General features: G+C 38.2%; 1 protein-coding gene across 1 annotated transcript; it reads left to right on the forward strand.

Moving 5' to 3' along the window:
* The first annotated feature begins 7,828 nt into the window (after positions 1 to 7,828).
* Positions 7,829 to 26,254, forward strand: mtmr7a (myotubularin related protein 7a). The gene is made up of 14 exons (XM_055159330.1): positions 7,829 to 8,010; positions 8,374 to 8,496; positions 9,269 to 9,488; positions 11,092 to 11,249; positions 12,202 to 12,330; positions 14,050 to 14,184; positions 14,875 to 15,007; positions 17,416 to 17,525; positions 17,858 to 17,983; positions 21,963 to 22,012; positions 22,250 to 22,450; positions 22,973 to 23,107; positions 23,252 to 23,378; positions 24,006 to 26,254. The coding sequence occupies exons 1-14, from the start codon at positions 7,987 to 7,989 to the stop codon at positions 24,315 to 24,317; spliced, it is 1,983 nt and encodes a 660-aa protein (XP_055015305.1). The 5' UTR covers positions 7,829 to 7,986; the 3' UTR covers positions 24,318 to 26,254.
* The last annotated feature ends 293 nt before the right edge of the window (positions 26,255 to 26,547 follow it).

A 26,547-nucleotide genomic window follows, 5' to 3' on the forward strand; every position in this document is an offset into this window, starting at 1 on the left:
AATTCCACAAATTCAGGAAAAACACGACCAGGATTGAACTATAGGTAGGTAAATCTAAATTCAAATTTAATCAAGACAATGAACCAGAACAGTGGCAGGATAAAACCCAAGATAAAGTCTAAACCAGGACTAAAACAGGTCTAAATTAGGTCTAAACCAGGACTAAACCAGGTCAAAGCCAGGTCTAAATCAGGTCTAAAATAGGACTCATTTATTCAGTCAGATGCGCTGTAGCTGCTGATAAATGGTTGGGAAACTGACTTTGACAAACACAGAGACAGACAGTTGTTTGCAGAGGGACAGGAGGGGAGCTAAAAGCCTGCTCCTGATTGGTCACTGAAGGGTGGACTACAGGAGAGTGGGAGGATGAGGAGGAGGGGGAGAGGGGGAGGAGGAAGAGAGGAGGGGGAGAGGAGGAGGAGATGACTGGAGCTCAATGTGTTCCCTGAGTTACTGGACAAATGACCAAATCAATAGTGCTAAAACTACACTGCAAAAAGTATTCATTGATTATTTACATATTCAGGCTTCTTTGACTTAAAGAAGATACAATAACTACTTTTAAAGAGCATTTTTAATACTTGCTTTATATTACTCATTCACTCTTCGCATCCACCACCCTCACAAATCATTTTTACTCACACATCTGGGTAAACTGAATGTGAAAGTGAAAGTGTCTTGCCCAGACCCCAACAAATCAGTCCCTGACCCTGGCATCAAACCAGTAACCTTTCAGTGATAAAACAAGCGCTTTACTCTCTTACCCACTTGTTTTAAGGCATTACTGCTCAATACCGTAAGAAGACTGTGCAAGAGACGCACTATGTAACTTTTCTGGTGGGGGGCCTGCCACCTGCTGGTCTCCATGGAGATGTTTTGACTTTGCATTCAATGTTTCACAGAATCACATTAAAGTTGTTGAGGAAGAGGAAGGATTCAGCTGAGTTTTAGCACAATATTCACAGTGGTGAATATTGAGTTTGATAATTCAAGTTTTGATAATAAACTGTTGTTTTTGGATAAATTAAAGTGCAACATCATTATCATTTGTTATAGTTGCTTTGTTAGCAACAATTACATCAATGCTATATGCTTTTTACTCACACCAAATGTTACGTTGGCTCAAACACATTAGCAAGATGGATTGAATTGCAAAAAATACCTTGAAAAACTACATTGTCTCATCATGGATCATTTTATTTATTTATTCAATATTTTACCAGGTAAGTCAGGTGAGAAGACCTTCTCATTTGCTCATTTAATCTCACATGTAACTATCCCTGGTGGAAAAGCCTACTTTTCTTAGATAGAGATAGAGGTAGAAGTTAAATGACACACTGTGCCAAGCAATAACATGGAAACAAACCCTCTACCAGGAAAATTGCGTAGTGCATCTTTAGAGCAGATAATTTAGGCAACAACAACAAAAAATATTGATGCAAGAATTCCAGGGCAAATCAAATGTTAAATCAACATACTCTAAATATTCACTGTTAATGACTAGAGACTTGAAAGATTGTGTTATTTCTATACGAGAAATGTATTATTTTCTGTCTTATCACCCAGCTGTACATACCACTCATTTCAACCACACATACTTTACTCTGGAAGTCAGCGGTGTCCTTCATTATACTGTGTTGCTGGGAGCCTGGCATGGGGACAGGACCTTTGAGAAGGTTTAGCTGCATTTTTTAAGCACTAAAGCTGCCGTTGTGTTGTATTATTGTGAGGTATTTTGGCCAGGGCCAGTTCAAACCGGACCAGGACCTCAGTGGGAAGGTGGCAGCTGGCCCTCACCCCTGTCCAGCCCACATCTACGGGACAAGAATCAGCTCCCCTGCCCAAACTCTGCCTCCTGACCTGAATTCTGATGGGAAAAGCTGGAAAAAAAAAAGCTTAAAATGGGCCACTGGAGAAACCTACTGTTAACACTGCACAAAGCACACAGTTAACTGAGTGTGGGGCGAAACAGTGAATCTGGAGATAGCACAAGTCAAAGAGAACAGAATGACCTACATATGAAGCAGAGGGATGATGTAATGGTTGAATAGGGCTGAAATGGCCTTAATTTACAGTAGTGATTAAAATAATATTGGGCAAAATAGTATTATTTTTATTATAGGGCTGTGTGACAAAATTATACAAACAGTTTATTATTAAAGATCCCATATTACACATTATGCTATTTTCTGATTTATGTTATAATGTTGTTTAACACACAAGCCCTGCAAAAACAAAAGGTGAAAAGTTGATGTTAACCTGAAAACTACTGCTTCATGACATCATAAAGTGAAACAGAGCATTTTGAGCTTTAGAGGAGGAGGGGGAGAATGTTACTGAATGAATGACAAAATCAGTGGTGCTAAAACTAGACTGTAAAAAGTATGAATTGATTATTTCCATATTCACGCTAAATTCTTTGACTTATAATAATAACTACTTTTAAATAGGATTTTTTAATACTTGCTTTACATTACTCATTCACTCTTCACATCCAGTGGTTGACACCACCACCCTCACAAATTATTTTTACTCACACATCTGGGTCAATTGATTGTGAAAGTGGAAGTGTCTTGCCTAGAACCCAAGAAATTACTCACTGAACCTGGCATCAAACCAGCAACCTTCCAGTGATAAAACAAGTGCTTTACTTTAGAGATGTAGACAGACTAATAATAAAGGATCACTCAAACATGTGTGAATGAAACAAACTCCAGGTATGTTTCTAAGCAGGCAACAACATTGCAACATGGCTTGAAGTTCACAAGTCCATTTTGTGTAATATAGGAACATTAAGAAGTGCAACTGAAAGAATAGGAGGCTACTATTATAACCCACACACAAGCAAAACCAGGGCAAAAAACTTAACATTTACTTTTTTAATGAAGGCTCCAAATGTATTGATCAAATACGTGTGATCAGCATGTTCCCTATAGGACACATATACTTAAACATTACGTAACATTTACATGTCGTAACAGCTTCAGGAACACTCTGCAGGTCTGTGCTCTTCAGTGGTTCTCAACCTCAGGGTCAGGACGTTACGAGACAGTTACAGGGGGTCCTCAGTTCATTTCAGGTAGAAATGGAAAAAATTATGCAACTTTAATAACAAGGCTTGGCAGCTTTCAAATGCAGCTGTAGGCCTATAAGATTTTTCTAAAAGGGCTTTTGTTCAATAATAATGGAGCTCAACAGTGACCACCCACTCTGGTTCTGGAAATACATTTTACTTTCATTTTTCCCATAGACATTTCAAAAAAATGCTAATATTAAGAGTTTAAAGGCATTGTAGAGGCTAAGCAGCTACATGTTGACTTCTATACTAATACTAAAAGCACATTTCAAACTAATGTTTCTGAGAAATCCTTTAAGGACTTAGAGGTTTATAAAGTTTCAGAAACAGATTTGAAATCAAAGTATAGGTCTGTGGTCATTAGTTACCACATAGCTGATAAGCCCTGAGCAACCTTGCAAACTTTTAATATAATTTTTCAGAAAGTCTATTGGAAAACTTTATGAGAAATTTCCAGAACCAGGGAGTGTCGAGCTCCATACTGCACATTTTAATAGCAGAAGACTTTATCACTTGTATTTAGAATGCCAATAAAGGTTGGAGGATGAGAAGAAGCACTGCAACTGTGAAGTCTTTCCAGGTCAGCTTTTCTGAGTGTTTGAGCCCTGGGATTAACAATGCTTACACTAAGACACATTTGTCACAAATTTGTGAAATGATATTAGCATTTCACAATATGTTCTGCTTTTTTATACAGTATAATATCACTTTGACACACAGGTTTCTATAACATTAAAAGACAGTAGTTCTGATATATCAAAACCATTATAAATCTATTTGGAAAAAGTTCAAATTGGTCCTACTGTAATTGGATAAGTACAGTCAAAAGCATGTACAACTATCTTCTCATTAGGTCAATTTAATAATTAGTTTAACTCACTGATACAGCCTACACCGCAAAGTGCCAATTTCCTACTGTGACAATGAAATAGCCTTTTATTAACCCTGTAATGCCTGACCCCAGAAATAATGGATAGAAAATTCAGATTTTTTGAATCTGGAACCTTTATGGGGCCTTTTCACAAAATAAAATTAAAAAATTACAAAAAATTATTTGCATATTGGTTTTTCCATTTGTATCGTAAATGATACATCAGGCTTTACATGTATCTGGCAATACAGAAAAAACATCATCTTCATTAGGTCTCTTTCTTCTTTTCTCTTTTATTATGAACAGTGGTAAGCATGAAAATAGCAGCTAAGGCTTTAAAGAACATTGGCCTCTTATTTTTTCATACTGATTCATTTTCCAGTAACTTTTTCTTTTTCTTGATTAAGCGTTCATGTTGAAATATTACTAAAAATTTCAAAGAAAATGTCACTGGAAAATTGTAAAAATCACAATTTTCTTTACCTTGATCCAGTGATTTGGGAACTGTCTGAAGGTAGCCATCTTGGATTGTCCCATGTACTGTGTTTTAATTGTTGTAGTGATAAAGGTGTCCACCAGGGGGTTAAAGACAAGTGCCAGATTGGATACAACAGGCTTTTGAGTGAAGTTTTAACCATATGGTGATGCAATAGGTCTCAGAAATGCTTGTATCAAATTTGACACATTTGGCATTATAGGGTTAACTCCCTTTTGTGCACACGTGTTTATCTAACCTCACACAGTATCAGTCTCACATCTCACCTATATTAACGTGACCCAAGCTTTGCCTTTCCTTCTCGTGCGGAGTTTGATCACGCGCGGAGGACCCTGTTTCCATGGCGTTGCTTGAAAGCCCCCCCGCCTCCAGCCTGCCTTAAGCCTGCCTCTGTGTTGACTCTGTGCTAATTGTGTGAAGCCAATTGAATGGATTTGGGCCCCGATGGCTGAGTGCCCCAACAGGTTGAGTGGTGTTTGCGCTCGGAGTCGGTGGTGTGTCCGCTCCAGTTCACCACGGCGTCGCCAGGAAATGTACAAGTGAACAATTACGGATATGTGGACAACAGCTTTCAGTGCATGGGCAAGAGAGTGGGGATCTAGTGGCCCCGAAGATTAAAATTATATAGGTCAAAAAGATAGTGTTATAAATTAGAATCCAGTGGTTTTCTAAAGTGGTATAAGGGACCATTTGCTTTAATCTGGTTATTTGTAGGGGATAGGAACACTTAAAGCAACAGGATGTAACTTTCTGGAAGTCAAGTGCGTGATTCCCTGAAAATAGAAATTTAAAACCATACGTGAAGCCTAAACTATAATGAGTGGTTGTTTGTAGTCACTGTTTTATTGTGTTTAAGGAGGGGAAAGAACAGAGAAAAAAAATCTATCAGTTTCAAAATTTGTAAAAATTAATAAATAAAAAAAAAATTAATTCAATAAATATTATAGTCAAAGGAACAGCATTTCCATAGAAAGAAGCAGGAGGAGAGTCAGGTTTGTGGAGATGCAAGTCCGTTTAATGTAAGAACGCAAGTTATTCAGTGCAATAAATAACCAAAAAAAGGCTCTTATTTTAGTCTCCTAGTATATTGTGGCCCAAACATTATACATTTATATCCACATGTACTTATTTTAAAAGACAATTAGAATAAATATTAATTGTTTAAAATCTAATATTGGGCTTTGGAGACACGAACAACCTCAATGTCATTGCCTACACACTGTCAAGTCTGGTTGACGATTCCAAGAAAACCAGTCAGGAATTACTTTTAAACCATGCCTGAAAACTCAGCTTTCTAATAATTCATTGCAGACAAAGACGGACAGAAGCCTAGGGACATTTACCTGCCCCTGATCCAACTTAAGTCTGTTTTTATGAGCTCCCTGGAAACCTGTTCATGTATGGAGCTGTATGGATGCATGCATTGTCACAGAGACTCCTCCCAAAGCCATTTCCTGTCTGTACCTGTTCTGCACGGCTGGACAAAATCAGTTTACGAGTTCAAAAAGTCTAGTTCAACTTAACGGAAAAATGCACTAAATAAGAAATAACTAGCAGCAAAACTGAACTCATATTGACTATACTCACAGCAATTTAATCACCAAAACACCGTGTGACAAGTTTACTGTGGCAACATCAACTTAATAAGAGGAAAAGATGAAAGATAAAGAGACATTATTGTGGCCCTATCTTGCAATCAGCTAAAATTGTATCCATGGTGGACAAACAGGGGCTTCTAATATGTTGGAAGTTACTTGTAGGCAGACAATATTGACAGACAACAATTCTTTTTCCCATTATGTTAATGTTAAAATTTTAAAGATTATGCATGTCCATGTTGGGATCCAGATGACATCGCATTCTATAGGCCAATAATATTTAATGCAGTTGGGCGCAGCTAAAAATAATATTGATAAAATGCAGATTTGTGTTAATACAGTGAGTAATTGGGTCCATATTCAGTAATAGAAATGATCAGATTCAAGATTTATATTGTAATACAGTGAGTTTGTGGGTCTAGTCACTAATAGAAATGATCAGTGCGTAACTTTTCCAGTAGAGTGTCCGTCACCTGCTTGTCTCCATGGAAATGTGGAGAGTTTGTGGAGAGTTTGTGGAGAGGTGACCCCGCTCACAGTAAGAATTCATGTTTTTTTAAGATATTTTTGAGCACTAAATAAGACCTGTAGTTGAATAAATTCAAGACAGATTAGTTTAATAGTGTGGACAATTTAAACCAAAGCATTAAAATCTCCATAGAGACGAACAGGTTGCAGACCCTTTCCAGAAAAGTTACACATTGTACCTATAACATTTGTGTATTTACCTTGTGGATATTTCATGGCAAATGCAAAGTAATCAATAGGAAATTCTGGCTCCTGCCCCCACCTGGGAGTATGACAACATCACCTTCTAAAATCAGAAAAACAGAGGAGAAAACATGCAGTAACACAGGGATAAAATGCAAATTCAAGAGGTTTTCTGAAATGGAGAGAGGGGCTAACCACTCTCACACCAATACAACGTAAAACATCAAAGGCTGTGTTCCTTGATTAACTATATATATTACATCAGGATCCACCAGCCGGCCTCCACAGTCCATCACTTGAATGTAAAGACCTTTTCTTCACTACCCTGACTGAACAGATGGTCACACAGACCCCACAGAAAAAAGGTGTGTTTGAGTTACAAGACAAAACAGTGATTTACCAAATTGTTCACATATGGAAATTTGTCCTCTGCATTTGACCCATTCTTCAAGGCAGCTGGGGCAACCTGTCAGGAGCAGAGAATGACCACAGAGCAGCACTGGGGGGCCCTTCTCCTGATTTAGAGACAGAATCTTAGTTAAAGGGCTCATATTTTCTGTTCTACGTTTTCTGATTTTCTGATGTACATTATAATGTTATTTCCTCATCACAAACATAGCTGAAATTGTGTTTTGTTTCATTCGCACATGTTTAACACAAACCCTGCAAATTTAGCCTGCGTTCTTCTCTCAAACTGAAAACGCTCTGTCCCACCTTATGATGTCATGCGGTAACACAGGAAGAGCTTCACTGTGTTTTTAAACTCCATATACCTTCACTAGAATCATTTGGATAATTTCATGTCATCACAAGGAGCATTCTGAGTTTTGGAAACATAAAAAGACTGACAGTGTTATTCAAACATGTGTGAATGAAACAAAACACAACTCCAGGTATATTTTGATGAATAGTATAGTACAACATGGCTTAAAGCTCACAAAAATACATTTTGTGTGATATGGGACGTTAAATTTAGTCAACTTATTTCTTTTCTTTCTTACCTCTTCCTCCTGGTCTTGTACTTAGCGGGCTTTAGGACCGCGCCTCCACATCTGCTCTTAAAGCGGCGCAGGAGCATCATGGCTGAGTTTACCTGAGATTGCAGCACGGAGCGGACAATTTCACCCCAAATCCACCGCGTTACGTCTTAAATGACCGCTCCTTTATGTCACATCGTGTGGTCCTGTTTTAGCCTCATCTGCCGCTAAAACTGCGGTATTTTGCACCGCTGTAGATGGAGCATATCCGGCTACCAAAGGTAAAAAAGCCGTGATTTCCGCACTTGCCTTGTCACTCCAAACGTATGGTCAATTATCATTACACAGATTTCCCAAGTATGTCATTTTAAAAGCTTTACCATTGAAAGATGCGTGGTAACTTGTGCAGTATTTGGTAATATTTTCTGTTATAATGTTACTGCAAAGTAGGATACGATTTTGTCATGTGTCCAGCTCATCTTTTATAATAACCTTTTAATAAAACTAGAATATTTTTACTTTAACTTCATGCGATTAGGCGCCACGCTGGCAGTACGCTCTTACGCACTGCACGCACAGTGTCATTTAAGCTGTGTTCATTTATTAACAAATTCAGCGGTGACATTTGACGTGTTCATTCTCAGGTAGAGCACGTGAAGCTGCTCGATCGCGTGTCCGCCCGAAAGAGCCGCGTGGGGACCCTGTATCTGACCGCCACGCACACCATCTTCGTGGAGAGCGAGGACGGCGTGCGCAATGAAACCTGGGTAAGCGGCACAACCGGTCAAGGCAAAAAATCTAGATGGGAGTGTCATCATAGAAATAATAATGTAATAATGCACACACACCTAATATTAAACGTGTATTGTGTAACTTGTAAAGGTTTGCCACTCCACACTATGGCATTACACTTATCTAGCTTGCATGAATCTGCATTTCATGGCAGGTTTTGAAATTGTATTGCAGGCAGCAGTAATTGGGCCTGGTGGACTCATCTTCTTGTCTCTATAGATACGTTTCATGTGATACTGTGGATCATTCCATACCAATAATGGAGACATGCTAGCCTGGCCAGTCCAGAATGATATCTCTGTATTTTTTAAACAGATGGATATCAGTCTGGTCCCCACACACTCTGTCACTCTCTGGCTATAACCATGATTCTGCAGTCAGATTTGTTTATTTCAGTGACGCATGTGAAATAAAGAATCTCATTGTTCACCTATCACCTATCAAATGTAATTTCCCTCACCTTAGCTTAACACAGTTTGGTGCTTTGCTCATGTTATTTTTTCCCTTTCTCTTTTCCTCGTAAGCAGTCAAATTTGTTTTGATATCATCTGTCATTCATGCCTGCCTGAACTCAAGGACAGTCTCAAAACTCACATTTTCATAAAGTATTGGATTAGTGTGTATTCTGGATCCCAGGCAATAGAAAAGCAGGTGGCGGATACATGTATGTTCAGAGGTTGAATAAGTGTGTCTCAATTATTACAGTGTACACGAATTCAATGTTATGTTTTTGTCTCCTCTGTGCAGGTGCTCCACAGTCTGGTGTCCATTGTAGAGAAGCTCCCCTCCTCTTCTTCCTCCTCTTCCTCCTCCTCGTCCTCCTCGTCCTCTTTGTCTTCTTCCTCCTCTTCTTCTGGCGTGTCTTTGATGGTTCACTGTAAAAACTTTCAGCTCTTACAGTTTGTGATCCCAGAGGAGCAGGACTGTCAGGACATCCTCTTGTCTCTACAACGCCTCTCCCAACCAGGTAAAACACTGTACACACCTGAGTAACCATGACAATTAAACAAATACATTCAAGTATGCAGATAATCCCAGAAATGTTAAGTGACAGTGACTCCTTCTTTTCTGCATCATCCCATGGAAAAACAAAAACACTATTTACCTTCATTTTGATATCACTGTATTTTTTACCTGTCAATTTCACAGGTAAATTACAGGGAATATACAGGGAAGGCTTATGTGTGAATAAAACCAGAAAATTTCTAGTGTATTTATAAAAACACTGGTAAAAACCCTTTTCTTATTGCTGTAATCACCAAACACATGGAGGTATTACACTCAGACTGTGGTAATAACACAAATGCTTGACTCAGATTTAACTTAAAATAAACATATTTAAAGGTGCACTATGTACATTTTTGGTTGGGGGGCCCTCACCTGCTTGATTCTATGGATATATCATTGCTCTGCTTGGAATGATCCACAGCATGACATTAGCTCCACAGATCTGACCTGTAACTTGATCTGGTTTGGTCTCCATGATCATAGAAAAAATTAATACTATACTGAAATATTCCAGACAAAGCAATAACATCTCCATGGAGAAAACTATTTGATGGACCCTCCACCAGAAAAGTTACACAAAGCACTTTTAAAGAATAATAAAAATAGATAGCATATTATCTAAATCATTTAATCTTTGTGTTGAGCCAGTAAGAATTAAATAAATAATAACTATAGCCTATAGTTTCACCTCTTTATTTGGAATTGGTGTATAAGGTTGGCCATTTCCCTCCAAGATTATGGTCAGTAATAATTAATAAGTCATTTGTAACTCTAAATTTGTTTCACCTGGAGATCAAATTTTTCCTTACACGGATATCAGCGGTGGAAGAAGTATTAAATTTTGTTACTTAAGTAAAAGTAAAGGTCACGTCACATCATTTGAAAATAACCTAAAGAATATAAAGTAAAAATATTTCTCTCAGATTTTGAGATAAAGCTTCAAATGTAGTGCTTTTGATACAACTTTGTCCTGAATTGTGTTCAATAGAAACAATTGAGTCAGTTTTTTTTTTCTCACTATTTTTCTTTGTATATTTTTGTTTGCTCAAACTATCTATGACCTTGTTTAAAATAACCCCTCAGCCTTATCTGCAGGTCTCACAGAATAATAAAAAACAATACTTACTTAAAGGTGCACTGTGTAACTTCTCTCGTGGAAGGTCCATTACCTCCTCATGCTCATGGAGCTGTTATTACTTGGTCCAAGATGCTCCAGTATAGCATTAAACATATGTATCTCCATGGAGACAAAAAAGTTATACCACCAAGACAAGTTACACATTTGATCTGTAGAGAGGCGACCTTGCTCAGGTTTTTTAATCAATGAAAGCACCTGGAAAAGTTTCAAGTTTAATCCTTCAGTGGAACAATTCAGGCAAAGCAAATCTTCATGGAAAAAAAAAATCATGACAGACCCTCCACTAGAAAAGTTACACCTTACCAATACATAACAACATTTATGCGAACTTAACTGACTGATACTGATGATTATACTGATATATGATATGTCACTAAAATTATTCTACAAAATCTGTATATTTCAAACTTGTTGTGTGTTTCAGAGTCGTATGAGGAGCTGTACTGTTTCGCCTACAAACCAAATGTGGCTGAAGAGGAGAGGCAGAGAGAGTGGGACTTTTTGGACCTCGCTTCTGAATACAAGAGAATGGGGCTCCCAAACGCCCACTGGAAGCTGACCTCTGCTAATGAGCACTACAAGGTCAGGAGGGGACAATAACGGGCAGTTTTTATTCATATATGGAAAGGAAAGGAAAACATCACATTCTTTATACCCAGATGATGATGATTTAAGTTATTATCATGTTAAATTTTTATAGTATATTTGAGCCTAAATCACACCCCTAAGCCATTAGTGGTTAGACTGGTAACTGTATTAATTAAAATTCTGAGACCCCAAACTATTTAATTTGCTATATCACTCACTACTGATAAATATTTAATTTTAACACTCTGAAATATCACAATACAGTATCAAATCTATTATCTTTCTTTCATGTGGTCTGTATATCTTATGACAATACAGTCACTATGTTCATATTCATTTGTACTCATATGCACCCCCTATACAAGCAAGTACAAGTACCGTATTTTCCGGTCTATTAGGCGCTCTGGATTATAAGACGCACTGTCATAGAACTTTTTTCACAAATAAACCGCACCGGGCTTTAAAAGAAACACAACAGTTAGATGGCTCAGTCAGACTTTGTTTGGCACGTTCACGGTGACTCTCGGCTTTGTTCAGTTGTAGGGAGGGTGCTGTCTGGGACCGCTGGATTGTTGGCGTGTTCGCAGTGACTCAGTTGTTCAGTTGTGGCTCAGAGTGGCACATTGCACTCGCTTTTTCGGTTCGTTCCTTCATTCCGTTCCTCATCCGCGCAGAGTGATGAGTGTGGCTGCGGGTGTTTGTTGCCGCGCGGTCGCTGTCTGCTCCGTGTGTGTTTGCGTGAGCTGTGGGTGGTGCGGCTTTGTAGTTTACTGAAGTCGTGCTGAGACACCCGAGTGGATTGTATAGGGCGCTCTGGATTGCAGGGCACGCAGTCGTTTTTTGATGGAGTTGGAGGCTTAAGAGCGAGTCTAATAGCCCGGAAAATATGGTACAGAATATTTTTCACCATTATACACACTATTGACTGTATTTTTTTCATTTAAAGGTGAGTGACACGTACCCCTCTGAGGTCTTCGTCCCTGAGTCAGCCACACTTCCTGTCATCGTGGGCAGCTCCAAGTTCAGAAGCAGAGGACGATTCCCCACTCTGTCCTTCTATAACCAGGACAACCATGTGAGTCAGTGGGGGATTGTAATGTGTTTATGTTTGAGGGGTATAAGTTAACTATTGATACATTACAGTGACATCATGCTGGGGGTGTATTTCTATAGTTTCTGTTCATGGGACTTTCAGCAGTTACCATGGTGACACAATGCACACATTAGCAATAACTACATGAAACGTTTTTGGATAATTACTCAAAGAAAAATTTGACAGCTCACCCGTTGTAGTTCCAACCAAGTCTGCTCTCTATGGTCAGATTGTGTTAAAATAAAGATCAGATTAAAGCCTAACTTGAGTGACAGAGCTTTAGACAGAGCAGATCTTACAGTTTGCATCACACCCCCAGGGACTGTTGATGACAAAGCTGCAAAGTATCAGTATAAATGTGCACACAATTCAAGAACATTCATAGTTTCACTGTTCAAACTGCTAAGAACACAAACTTGTCCACAGTGTTATCTTTGATAGTTCAGGTGGGTATGTGGGCTTGTAAATATGGCTATGTACATGGAAAAAAGGAAGGAAAAAATGAAAGCATTAAACTCTGTTCATCTGAGTCAAGAGTTTGCTCCTTCATTCCCCATGCATTACTGAAATAAACGAACCTGATGGCACAGCTCTGTCTGAGTTTGGCCTTATAGAAAATACAGAGAGCTCATTTTCATACCAGGCTGTTGTTCAAATGCTTAAGATTCAAACCAACACTTTCACAAAAAATGCTGTTGCTGGGGAGGCCGGAGCTGATGCCAAATAATTTACAAGCATAAAACAAATCTGGCATTTTTGATTCTTCTTGGTGGTAAATTAAAAATCAAGGGGGCAGAAAATGTTATGCAGAAATGTTATGGGAACTTTTGTGAATTTGGACAAAACTTCAGCCAACTGCACATCACCCTAGAATACTGTTGTATCATATGAATCCTTGCAAAATATTTTCCACTTGCTAATTGATGTTGATTCATTTCTCATTATTATTGTCACCACATTAAAAACTTTATTTAATAACACTTGCCACCCGTAGAAACTATGCAGTACTTTAAACCCTTAATATATTACACAATTACGAACTATGTCATTCCTCTGCAGAATGTATTTATTAGTATTAGTATTATTAGTATTTATCCTATACGGTATTCATTTACTTATTTCACCTCTGAAGTCCTGTCTTTGCTTTAGTTTTGGTTTAGTCCAGGTTTAAGTCTGGTGTCCACTGCACATTTTTTTTCCATCTTGTAAGATTGTTGGATGACACACTGCATAACATGAATAATTTAAATCATGTAACAACACGCAGACACGCAGCGACAGTGTTCACGATCAGCTGTGGCTATGACCAAAGTTTATCAGAGCACATTTTAGACTCCAGGCTCCGTAACTGTACAGGTTTGCTGAGTATAGTGTTACATACTAGCAGTATTTTCACTAGTTTGTGAAAGTTAGAAAATGAGAGGGAAACAGAGAGAGATGTTTTTTTTGACACCTAGTTTTAATACCTAGGACCCATGATTTTTAGCTACAACTCAAGATTTTTTCCACAGTCAGAAATCTTTCACCACAGACAGCCAAAATCATGCAGTGTACACCTAGTATTAGACTGTGATAAAGCTGGTATAGAACTTATTTTCCATTGATTTCTTCAGATTTTAGTTACACCAATTACAGAGCCGTGGAAAGTCAAATTAACACACTATAGCACACTATCACAAAAAACTTTCCTTTTCCCCTCAGGCAGCTGTGTGCAGGAGCTCCCAGCCCCTGTCCGGCTTCAGTGCTCGGTGCCTGGAGGACGAGCAGATGTTGGGGGCAGTGCTGAGGTCCAATCCCCGCAGTGAGGTCCTGTATGTGGTGGACACCAGGCCCAAAGTGAGTCCTCCGTCAGAACTGTCCACACAAACACATGGACAGTTCTGTGGGTGCAGCTGCAGGGTTCTGTGCTTGGGCAGCTGTTCATAGTAAATGCCTGTAGGGTGTATTGCACAATTTGAAGATATATGGTAATGTGTAAAATGTGTAGTGCAGAAACCTTCAGATATTTGGAAGTAAGGTCGTGTAGTGTAGAGTGGGCTGTGATTTCTTTATTAGTTTCCTGGGATCCAGAGTATAGACTTCTCCTATACTTTATGAAGATGTGAGTCTGGTCACTGTTAAATTCAGATGGGCATGACTGACAAGTGGATGGGGTTTCCTTCCAAACTTTTCAGGATGGGACCCACAAAAATAACCAAAGTCTCACAACTTCCTACTGCAGAATAACATTGAAGCAATAGTCATTTTTAGCAGTAATTAAAATCATCAAAATTTTAATAATTTGTAAATTGTGTCATGTGACCTAATTTGACAAAAATATAGAGTTTCATATAAAATAACTGATTAAATACATTGTCATTCTTTTTTATTTATTTTTTTTTTCAGATTATAATTTGAAAATATCTTGCCACTCCCAGATTGGTATCCTTTGCTCTCCAGCTCATGCTTATTTGTAAAAGCAGTGATGAAACTTGAACTTGTTACTTTTACTGTTGACAAAGTGTGTGTTTTGTTTTTTATTTCCAGCTGAATGCGATAGCCAACAGAGCTGCAGGAAAAGGCTACGAGAACGAGGACAACTACTCCAACATCAAGTTTCAGTTCATGGGCATCGAGAACATCCACGTCATGAGGAACAGCCAACAGAAGATGCTGGAAGGTGAGGCATTGTTACATTTGTATTAGGGCTGTCACAGTACTCAAATTTTGGTTTTGATTTTGTTACTAAGGAAAAGGTACAAATCTGAAAAAATAATTTTTTAAATGTCACGGAGGAATAGAACAGGAGTAGACTGCTTTAAGCACAGTCAAATGTAAAGATGCTTACGCAGTTTTATGGCCAATAAGACACTGTATTATTTGGTGCAGACAGCGTGCAGTGCTACAGTCTTGCTTTAAACTGCTGGAATTACAATATACTCTATAGCAGAAAATATATTAACTCATTTACAAAAGTAAACTCATGTAACCAACTTTAACCAAGACAATAGGTATCATCCTAAAATCAGATACACCTGACCAAGACTAGCTCAAGATGTGGAGAGGGGTGCTGCACTGTGGCGCCCAGTATGAGTCAAATGTAGAGGATCCCATGTCATATTTAACCTTTCATGAAAATGGGGACTGGGACTAAACCAGGACTAGAACAGGACAGTCTACTTTTGCACTAAACCTTGATCAAACTGAGTCTTAACTGTATATATTGTATGTATGTTATTTATTTATGTATTTAAATGCTGCTTATTTGAAAGGGGTAGATACAACAAACTAGGGATGCACCAATATGATACTGGTATCAGATATTGCAGCTGATTTTGATGGATTTTGGTGTATAATTTTGTGTAATAAGGCAATTTACTGGACAATGTTGTAATATTTTGCCAAGCTGTTCTGTAGTTACTCTAAATGATAAATAACAGTTACAAACGCATTTGGATATTTTTTTATCATATGCAATTTGTGTTTAAAGGAAAATAAATATTTTTAGACTCTGTGCCCGTATCCAATATCAAGCAATACTAGGGCAGATATTTCAGATCTAAAATATCGGCATCGGTATCGGAACAGAAACAGATGGTGTTTACATCCAAGGCTAATTTGCAACATTAGTCCCAGTTTTTAACAGGTCAATTATTACTAAATATTAAATGAGTTTAAAGGACAATAAAAAGCACAAATAAATAGCAGTGACTACATAAAGACTATATTACCTAATACTAAACCCCTTAAGGGAGTGTACATAAAGGTCAGTTCATCCATCATTATTAGACATGTTTCAACACTTCAATATTTATTGAACACACAAATAGCCCAAATATGCACAAATAGTTCCTTCTTTAGTTCAGCTGATTCCAGTGTAACCTAGTGGGACCCCTACTCCCCAGTGGCTTTCATATGCCCTCATACAGACAGGCTTTAATTAATCCATGGAGAGGTTCTGGGTATTGTACAGGGGTCCTGTGTGGAAGACTTTGAAAATCCCATCTGGACTTTATTTCTGGTCTATTTTGGTTTCCTGCAGTGGACAATCTGGCCTCTCATGCCCCAAAGAGAGACAGGAGGGCGTGAGAATTGTGAAATATTTACGTTGAAAAGTTGTAGTGTGGATTTTAGTTGTGATAACTTTGTGCCCCCCGGTGAAGCAAAGGGACGTCTGTAAAATTTGGGAGACAGAGGAAACCAGATTGTAATTACATTTTGAAGACCATCCTCCCATCGTACAAATCTCCCGTCGTCCCAGAGGATTACTGAATACCACAGACAAGAAGGGCACCTGAACCTGTTCACCTAAGAGAAAGCACTGAGTTCATTTGTGTAATATAGGCCAGGGCAAAGTAACTATGTTTCTGTGAGCCAAAGACTGTGACTTCAGCCAAAGAGAGTGGTCACCTCCAGTCTTTCTCTCAGGCTAAAAATCTCAGGGTAATAATTAACAGCCAAATCAAATCAATAACATCTTTTTACCATTTAGTAACATAGCAAAAATCAAAGGTATACTGTCTAAAGCAGACTTTATCCATGCATCCAGTAGGTTAGACTACAATAACAGCCTGCTCACTATGAGACAGCTGCACTACATCCGGAACGCAGCTGCTTGGGTCCTACTCCAATCAGGAAGTATGAGAATAAGTCCTGTGCTCAGGTCTCTGCACTGCCTCCTGTGGCTCAGAGAGTAGACTTTAAAGCAGCTCTGCTTGTGTACAAGTCTCTACATGGCCTTGCATCAAAGTACATATCTGACATGTTACTGCCATATGAACCATCTCTTACTCTCTCCCGTGCAGGTGTAGTCTTGTGAGTGCAGTGAGTTGTGCCACACACTCTTTTTGTTGACTAATTGAGTGGTAGGACATGTCTTTAGTCGACCAAGTTTCTTTAGTTGACTACAGCCCCAGTGTACTCACTTTACACCATTTGAAATGTATCTGGACCACCAACAGAAGACCTAACCAGTGTACATTGTCAACATTGTCCAGTTAGTAAGTAATCAATCATCAGATGAACTGCAGTTAAATCTTTGAATTGTGACACAGGTATGTGACAGAGACAGCTGTGTTGTGTTTTCAGTGTGTGAGCTGCGGAGCCCCTCTATGTCGGACTTCCTGGAGGGCCTCGAGAACTCAGGATGGCTCAAACACATCAAAGCTGTTCTCGACGCTGCCGTGTTCATTGCTAAGGTCAGTCTGAGGAGGGATCACGCTGTCTAATAAAAGAACTGGACTTGTGATTTATTGAAAGTGCACTGTGTAACTTTTCTGGTTAATGATACGCCACCTGCTTGCCTAGAATGATGAAAAATGACCACTGCTACCGTAGGAAATTACAATTGAAACCAAAATATTCCTGTATATTTTTTGAATGGTGAAAAGTCTTCAAAATTCCATAAAATGTCAATGTCATTTAATAAAATATATTAAAGTTAGTTAATTCAGTTAGTTTGAGATATTGATGTTTAACATGCTGTGTCATATGTATACCTATAACCCTGCATGTTATTTACTGTCCCCAGGCTGTGTCAGAGGAGGGTGTGAGCGTCCTCGTGCACTGTTCTGACGGATGGGACAGAACATCTCAGGTTTGTTCAGTCTCCTCGGTGCTGCTGGACCCACACTACAGGACCCTCAAGGGATTCATGGTGAGAACATTTGAACACACTGCAAATGTGATAGCTATGTGAGAGGATAACCAATATTTATAAGTAATTAATTCTTCATGTTAGCCATTTGAAGGATATACAGTCATGGACAAAATTGTTGGTACCCCTCTGGTAAGGAAAGAAAAATCAACAATGGTCACTGAAATAACTTGAAACTGAAAAAAGCAATAATAAATTAAAAAAATCCTGACAAATAACCAATGAAAATCAGACACTGTTTTTGATTTGTTGTTCAGCAGAATTATTTAAAAAAACAAACTAATGAAACTGGCCTGGACAAAAATGATGGTACCCCTAGAAAAGATTGTAAGTAACTGAACAATAGGGACATGTTAAACTTAGGTGTGTCTCTAATCTGCATCACAGGTGTCTTCAAACTTGTCCTCAGTCACTCTGCCTGTTTAAAGGGAGACATGTGTCATTGTTCTGTTTGGAGACATGATGGAGACAACACTGAACATGAACCAGAGAAAGAGAAGAAGAGAACTGTGTCAGGAGACTAGAGAGAAAATAATAGACAAGCAGGTTAAATATAAAGACAATAAGACCATCTCCAAGCAGTTTGATGTTCCTGTGATTACAGTTACACATGTTATTCAGAAGTTTAAGGTCCACAGGACTGTAGCCAACCTCCCTGGTCCTGGCTGCAAGAGGAAAATTGCTGACAAATTGAAGAGATGGATCACACAAATGGAACCAAAGAGCCCAGAACAACCTCCAAACAAATTAAATGTGAACTTGAAGGGCAAGGTACATCAGTGTCAGATCACTCCATCCGTCACTGTTTGAGCCAAAGTGGATTTCATGTGAGGACACCACTGCTGAGAGCAAATCCTAAAAAAGTGATACTGGAATTTGTCACAATGCATAGAATGTCCTGGGAGAATGTCCTTTGGACAGATGAGACAATACTAGAGCTCTTTGGCAAGACACATCAGCTCTATGTTCACAGACGAAAAAATGAATCACACAAAGAAAAGAACACTGTCCCTACTGTGAAGCACGGAGGAGGCTTGGTCATATTCTGGGGCTGTTTTGCTACATCTGGCACATGGTGTCTTGAATCTGTGCAAAATACAACGGAATCTCCAAACTGTTAAGGTATTTTGGAATAAAATGTGCTGACTAGTGTCCGAAAGTTGGTCTCAGTCATAGGCCATGGGACTTCCAACAGTACAATAACTCAAAACACACAGCTAAAAACACCCAAAAATGGCCAAGAACAAAACATTGGACTGTTCTGTCGCAGGCTATGAGCCCAGATCTCAATTCTATTTAACATCTGTGAAATGAGCTGAAAGATGCTGTCTGGAGAAGGAACCCTTCAAACCTGAGACAACTAGAGCAGTTTGCTCATGAGAAGTGGGTCAAAATACCAGTTGACCAGTGCAGAAGTGTCATTGACAGTGACTTAAATCATTTGTTTGCAGAGTTTGTCTCAACAGGTTGTGCAACAAAATATTAAGTTAAGGGTACCATCATTTTGTCCAGGCCAGTTTCATTTTTTTTTTTTTTCTAATAATTCTGTTGAACCACAGGTGAAAAACAATGTTTGATTTTTGTTGGACAATTTTCAGTAAATTTTTATTTATTATTGCTTCTTTCAGTTTCACGTCATTTCAGTGATTATTGTTGATTTTTCTTTCATTGCCAGAGGGGTACCAACAATTTTGTCCATGTCTGTAAATAAAAATTGTGATAAAGTTAATTTGATGTCTTCCGCAAAGGAGAAATTCAATTTTGTCAACTGGACCAATGTTTTTTGAACAAATACCTTTTGCAGCTCATCCAAGGTGCTTCTTCAGTTCTGGTCCGTGTGTGTTTGCGTGAGCCGGTGGACACTTCCTTATATCTGCCTGAAGGGAGCAGCTAACTACACTGAAACCTTTGAAACTAACACCCTACTTGTTTACAGTTCCTGTTAGCTTGGTCTATTGAATGTGGAAGTCATATTCGCATAATAAGACTTGAATTACTCCAGAAGCTGAAGATGCAGCTTGGATGAACTGCGAATGATATTCAATCAAAAAATTCAATCAGTTGACAGAATTGAATTTCTCCTTTGAGATGAATCCCACCTGGATGACTGAAGCCTTGCACACATACTTGATGTCTTATTACAATTTATTAGCCTTATTCTGTTGGTGTATTTGTACATTGATCCATTCATCATGGTTAACTACTTTTCAAGCCACAGCTGCAATATTGCAATTGTGATTTGATTTGATTTGATACACTAATAGAATATTTCATAACATTGTATGTATCTTGTAGAGGTCTTAAGTACAGGTATGACAAGATACTTCTGTACAAAGACATTATATTTTGTAAATTTTCTTAGCTAAATAATTTCAGCCTTTGTGATTTGATAATTGTACCAACTCACATTGTGATTTTGATTCACTTGCAACATATTGTGTAGCAAATCAGCACCACTGTCTCCAACTAGGACCAGGCACTCAACCAATTTATACATAGGAAGGGGGGTATAGTGTCTTGCCCAGTGACACCGTAAAAGTATGCTCTAGTTGAAGACTTCTGGAAAACTGCTCTGTCCTCTAAGCCACTACAGACATGAGAACTACCTCAAGATTTTACTATGAAGTCGCCCTCTCTGACCCGGCCCCTCGTGGTACAGTATCCACTCCCAGGATTTACCCCATAGTCCCCTGTGCTTCACTCAGACTCAGTTTATTTGAACAGATTTTGTCAAAGTTTAACCTAAAATCCCTTTGAGCCTTGATGGGATACGGCTGTAGTAGAAAGACAGGCCTCCAGGTGGGCTACCACCCATTGTCTCAGAAGAGTGGTCCCACACAGAGCACAGCGGCAACTTTAATATTAAATGTATGTTATCTTTGATTCACTAAATCCAAATAAAATCCATATTAAATGTAGTTATGTAACAGTGCTGATGTTATAGCAAGTTCATATACAGTGTATTCTTATTACATAATGTACTGTAGTTGGTACAAGTTGAAGAATAATGTCACAATCAAATATAATTGATATATACCTTTTGTATGTGTTTTGTACATTTAGACATTTACAAAGAATTTTTGTAGCATTTTTTTATGGAGGAATTGAAATTACTTTTGCATTAAATACTGGAAACAAAATGAAAGTAGTTGTTTATTATACCCTTGGACAGAAAATTAACAAAGATAATGGGATTACACATAATTCTGACATTTTTACAGTAACGTTAATTAATATGAAATGCCTTAAAATAAATAATTATAATTTGCTTGTTCTCAAAGTACTACTGTGTGTGGACCTTTATTTCTTCAGTCCCCACACTAGGCTGCCTTTGTAGCCACAACTGCCCTGGGACTGACAGACATAAGACGTCATTCTTTCCTTTGGTCCCTTCACCACAGTCACTCATAACAACCCATATTCACACAGGCAAGGTATGTGAAGTGTCTTGCCCAAGGACAATGACAAAATGCACTTGTCAGAGCTAATATTCGGCGGCACGGTGGCTGAGTGGCTAGCACTCATGCCTCACAGCAAGAAGGTTCTGGGTTCGATCCCCAGGTCGCCCAGGGCCTTTCTGTGTGGAGTTTGCATGTTTCTCCCCGTGTCTGGATGGGTTTCGTCCGGGTGCTCCGGTTTCCCCCATCAACCCAAAACATGCTACAGGTCTCCAGAACAGTTGATAGTCAAAGGTCAATTAAATACAATCAATCAATTAACCTGTCCAGGGACGACAGGTGGAAATTAGCACTGATGCTACAACCTGATGTACAATGCATCTCTCCTGTCACGGTTAATGCGAAAATTGTGCGCTGTCCCTGTCTCAAATAAATAAATAAATAAATATTCAATTACCAACCCTTCTCCCTTTACACATGAGCCACTGTTGCCCTTTTTGTATTGTCTTGTCTCTAGTGAGGCTATAAGTGTAGTATTAAGTATTACTACAATACATTTTTAACATTGTTGTATTTTCCAGGTTCTTATTGAAAAAGACTGGATTTCCTTTGGTCACAAGTTTTCTCACAGGTTTGACAAATTCTATCTTCACATACCCTGATTTACCAATGAGGTTCATCTGCTCTTCTCATTTATTTTAATGGATTCTTTTTCAGACCAAGGTTTAGTTTGTTTTCAAAGCTGCAGAAACTTTCAGGTATGAAAACAAACTAAACCATGGTCTAAAAAAATGATCTATTAAAATAAAAAAAACTACCTTTACAATAACCCTAGTCTTATACCTGACTGTATATATGTATTTCTCAGATGTAATCACATCGATGGAGACCCAAAGGAAGTGTCTCCGATCATTGACCAGTTCCTTGAGTGCGTGTGGCAGCTGATGGAGCAGTTTCCTTGTGCCTTTGAGTTCAATGAGAGGTTCCTCATCATGATCCACCACCACATCTACTCCTGTCAGTTTGGAAACTTCATCTGCAACAACCAGAAGGAGAGAGAGGAGCTGGGGTGAGACTGGAGAAAATATCTGATTTGACCTAGCATGACTTTTCTCAAACAATCTATCAGTGAATGTTCATTTATAAAGAATAATCAGCCAAACTGCTTTCAAATAAAATCAAACAAACACAATAAATCAACAGCAGCAAAAAAAAGCAGGCAAAACATGTTAAAGGTGTTAAGAGTGTTCAAAGTTAGTCTGGATAAATCTGTTTTGATTAAAAAAGGTCAAAGTCTGTTATAGTGTGTTCTTTTTTTTTTTTTTTTTTTTTTTTTTTTTGTGAAATAACAACAATGTACCTATTTTTCCTATAAGTAGCTCTTGCTAAAGCTAAAAAATGAACAAAAAAACATTAGCCACCAACAGCAGAATTTAAGTTTTAGGCCACCAGGTGAAGGCATACATGGCCAGTGCTTTTCAGTGTAGATTCTTCGCCATTCTTCGCATCTGCACTCTCGAGACGCTGTTGCTTCTGTATTATTATCAATTATGCAGGAGGCTAACAATATTTAACTTTTGTAATTTGACAGAATTCAGAAGAGGACTCACTCCCTGTGGAGTTACCTGTGGACAAACAGAGCAGACTTCATTAACCCTCTGTACAGACCCAACCACAGCCAAACTCAGGGGGTACTCCGGCCCTCTACTGCTCCCTACTGCTTCAAGTAAGTCAAGCACTATTAAGACCTACAAAAGAAAAAAATACATTTGTGATTTTTTTTTTTTTTTTTTTTTTTTTTTTTAAATCCCAATCCACACTGATTTTAGTAGCTTGCTTATGAAAGACATCAAAATTGTACACTTTGCAGGTTTTGGAGGGGCCTTTACAATCGTTTTGAGCGTGGGGTTCATCCTCGTCAGTCGGTGGAGGACTGTCTCAGGACAATCAAAGAAGAGACGGAGCAACTGGAGGAGCAGCTGGCCTCTCACAAACAGGTGCAAGTCCACATAAAAAAATAAACATTTATAGAACACTTTTCTACCTTTAAGGTGCTCAAAGCACTTCAAGGGACCATGCACACATTCATGGTATGGAATTAAGGCAGGCATGATCAAACTGGCCCATGGGCCAAATGTGGCTCAGGCTTCTAGGTGAATTAGCCCATACTACTTTTAGGAAGTGCTTTTTACTTAACTTTTTTTTTTAATCTGTCTTGATAAAGTTCATATCAAATTGGCTTTATTTTGAGGATCTAAGCTTGAACAAAGGTCTGGTGGCTCATTCTAACCTGCTATTAATGCACAGTTATTTATTTTCAGTTATTCACTGTATTAGGCACCGTCTATGGCCCTAGATCAGCCTTCAGCTTCGTCTGTATTTTAATATATCAGCCCTTTGCATATATTTGGACACCGCTGCATTTAGATTATCTATCTCTCTATAATGGAGGCAAGCTGGTGGCGATGCCATGCTGTGAAACATTCTAGGCAAAGCAATAACACCTTCATGGAGACAAAAAGGTAGTGAATCCACACCCAGAAAAGTCTGAATGTTTGAATGAACATACTATACTTGTTTTTTTGTTTGTTTGTTTTTACAATATTTTACATTTTGGCCCTCAGAAAATCTCAAAACTGGAGGAACAGAAGTGGACCGGCTCAATGAATGTTTTTGACAAAAGCCCAACAGCATGGATCTTCACTCCGGACATAAAATTGGCCAACACCCCTCAGGACTACGCCTCCTGTTTCCTCACCAGCAGCCCACGGCCAGAAGGGGGCAGTCCAGTTACTCCACAAGATTTAAACCAGACTTCAAGTTTTAACTCTAATGGCAGCGATCAGGAGTCGGGGATTGCAGACCTGAGTGTCCAGTCACCGTTCAGCGAAGACAGTGCCAGAGATTCAGATGAAACGATCAACTCTGCAGCATAAGTGAAACTAAAGGTGTACTCTAAAACTATAGGGGTCTCATAGGTGCCAAAAACATTTTAGAAAATGGAGCTCAACCATGATTCAAATACTAAATTAAATTGGTCATTAATTTCCCCAATATGTTCTAAATTTCAAATATAGTGAATTCAAAAGCACAATATAGTCTAACTGGCTATAGCCAATGACTATCACACAATGGAATAAAATAAAACATGTGTCATGGAGGTTTGCTACTACTGTCTACTGTCTGATTCAGTAGAGTTGTGATCGCGGAGTGTGCATCAGTCAAATTGCAAGGATCAGGATCAAAGCGCACATAAAACGAGGAGTAGCTTAGCGTCCGGCCAAAATTTTGCATTGAAGCGAACATGCGTAATAATTGCATAAATAACATAGAATAACTTTAACATGTGTATATAAAACTTGAAAATACTGCAAATGTATGTTTCAGAAATATTTAAAGATTTTAAGATAAGATTAAAGTGTTATGGTCATGAGTAGCCCCATAGCCAATTAGCCTATACCAAGCCTTGGAACTCCCAGTTAAAAATGTCTATGGGAAAAATGCATGACAACAGGTTGTGTTCACGTTTTAGGCTTTGAACCCAGTTGTTATTTGTTGAAGATTGGATTCAGATTTTGTTTCACGTGGATAGACCTCATAATTACAGATGTTAACCGCAAACCAGGTCAGAACATCTACATTTAGAAATTTAAAATACAAATTCTATTATAGCATTCTGACCTGCCTCTACCTAAGTTTTAACCACATGAACCCACTGTTGAGCCCACTGTTGAGCTCCATTGGTTTGTTTTCTAGATAATGCAGCCAATTTTGTAGCATAAAAACAATCTTATGCAAAACTACTAGCAATGCATCCCTCTTACAATTCAGAAAATTACATTAGATCTTTGGGTCTGGTTTAGTGTCGATTTAGAACATGTCGATTACTGGTTAAGCCATTTTTACACCAAAATTTATTATTCCTTTATATCAATGTGAGAACTAAAAGTATTGAAATTACTATCCACTATTCAGCATGCACCCCTTTTTAAAAAGCTATTGAAAACAACAAACTATAAGTGACTGGATAAATGATTATTTTATTCGTAAAGTTTACTAAAATTAAAGAACTATTTCAACTTGTAGTCTGCAATCTCTACTATCACCACTAGATGCTGCCAAATCTCACAGTCTGCACTTTTATGCTTGTTGCCTCTTTGTCACTATTGAGATGTATATGTTTGCTCTTAAGGCATTATGTAGTTTTAAACAAGTAGATATCTTAACAACTTATGCAAGCACCTTTCCTTTTTTGTTTTAATGGGGACTAGCTTTGAATTGACCTGCACTTTATTTTTTGTGTGTGGTTTGCTTGCTTCTCATACAAAAGAAGCGCTCTGTGTTATGCTATTGTTATATCTTAAATCGGGTAGTAATAGAGTTTGAATTATGTATCAGATGTTGAAACTGTGAAAACTCTATGGGCCATAACAACAACACACATTAAAATGTACATGATAAATTTAACTGTAATTTCTGAAGAATTATTTGCACATTTTGATCACTGAACAAATCTTACTCCAGAGTACTGCAACTGTAGTACTGTATTCATTGTTACCATCAGTGATTGGACACTGGCAAAGTTGTATTGCAATCATCACTACTTTAAAATCATTGTTAGCTCAGAAATGGGAAATAAATTTGTAGAATTTGGGTAGGATGCTTTAAAGACTTGTTTTGTAACTGCATTTTATTTTTATAAGCATGTCTCATTTGTTTTGAATGTGATACTAATCACACCATGTAGCCCTTGTGACCTCAAATGAGCAAAACCATCAATGCTGTTTAAGCATGTGTTATTTAAGCAGTTTATTTTTGTACGGTTTGTCATTTTATGATTTTGGCCTTAAATAAAATGGAAAGGTTTTCTGTTTTTGTTGTTTTGATTTTTTTCTCCCTGTGTCTCATAGACATACCGCATGGCAGAAATGTAACAGATATCTGCATGTGGTGTGGTATGTGCACCTGTGCACAGCACAGCTACATGTAACTGGAGTGTTGGTTTGAGTTGCAACCTGCAACCGCTAGATGTCCCTGTTTAACCCCTAAAACAAACGCTTAAAAAGCATTTATTAAAAGTCTTGTTATTTATCTCTTTATACAATAGGTTACATGTGAAATCTAATAAACTACAAAAAATCCTTTGATTAGCGTTAATGTGTTATT

This window comes from Boleophthalmus pectinirostris, unplaced genomic scaffold (assembly GCF_026225935.1).
Source record: "Boleophthalmus pectinirostris isolate CB_2022bp ecotype Guang Dong unplaced genomic scaffold, ASM2622593v1 HiC_scaffold_23, whole genome shotgun sequence".
Lineage (NCBI taxonomy): Eukaryota > Metazoa > Chordata > Actinopteri > Gobiiformes > Gobiidae > Boleophthalmus > Boleophthalmus pectinirostris.

Coding starts and splice junctions, on each gene's coding strand:
- mtmr7a (XM_055159330.1), top strand. CDS start 7,987: ATGGAGCATATCCGGCTACCAAAG. Junction 12,331..14,049: donor TCTATAACCAGGACAACCAT/GTGAGTCAGTGG, acceptor TTTTCCCCTCAG/GCAGCTGTGTGCAGGAGCTC. Junction 17,526..17,857: donor CTGCCGTGTTCATTGCTAAG/GTCAGTCTGAGG, acceptor TACTGTCCCCAG/GCTGTGTCAGAGGAGGGTGT.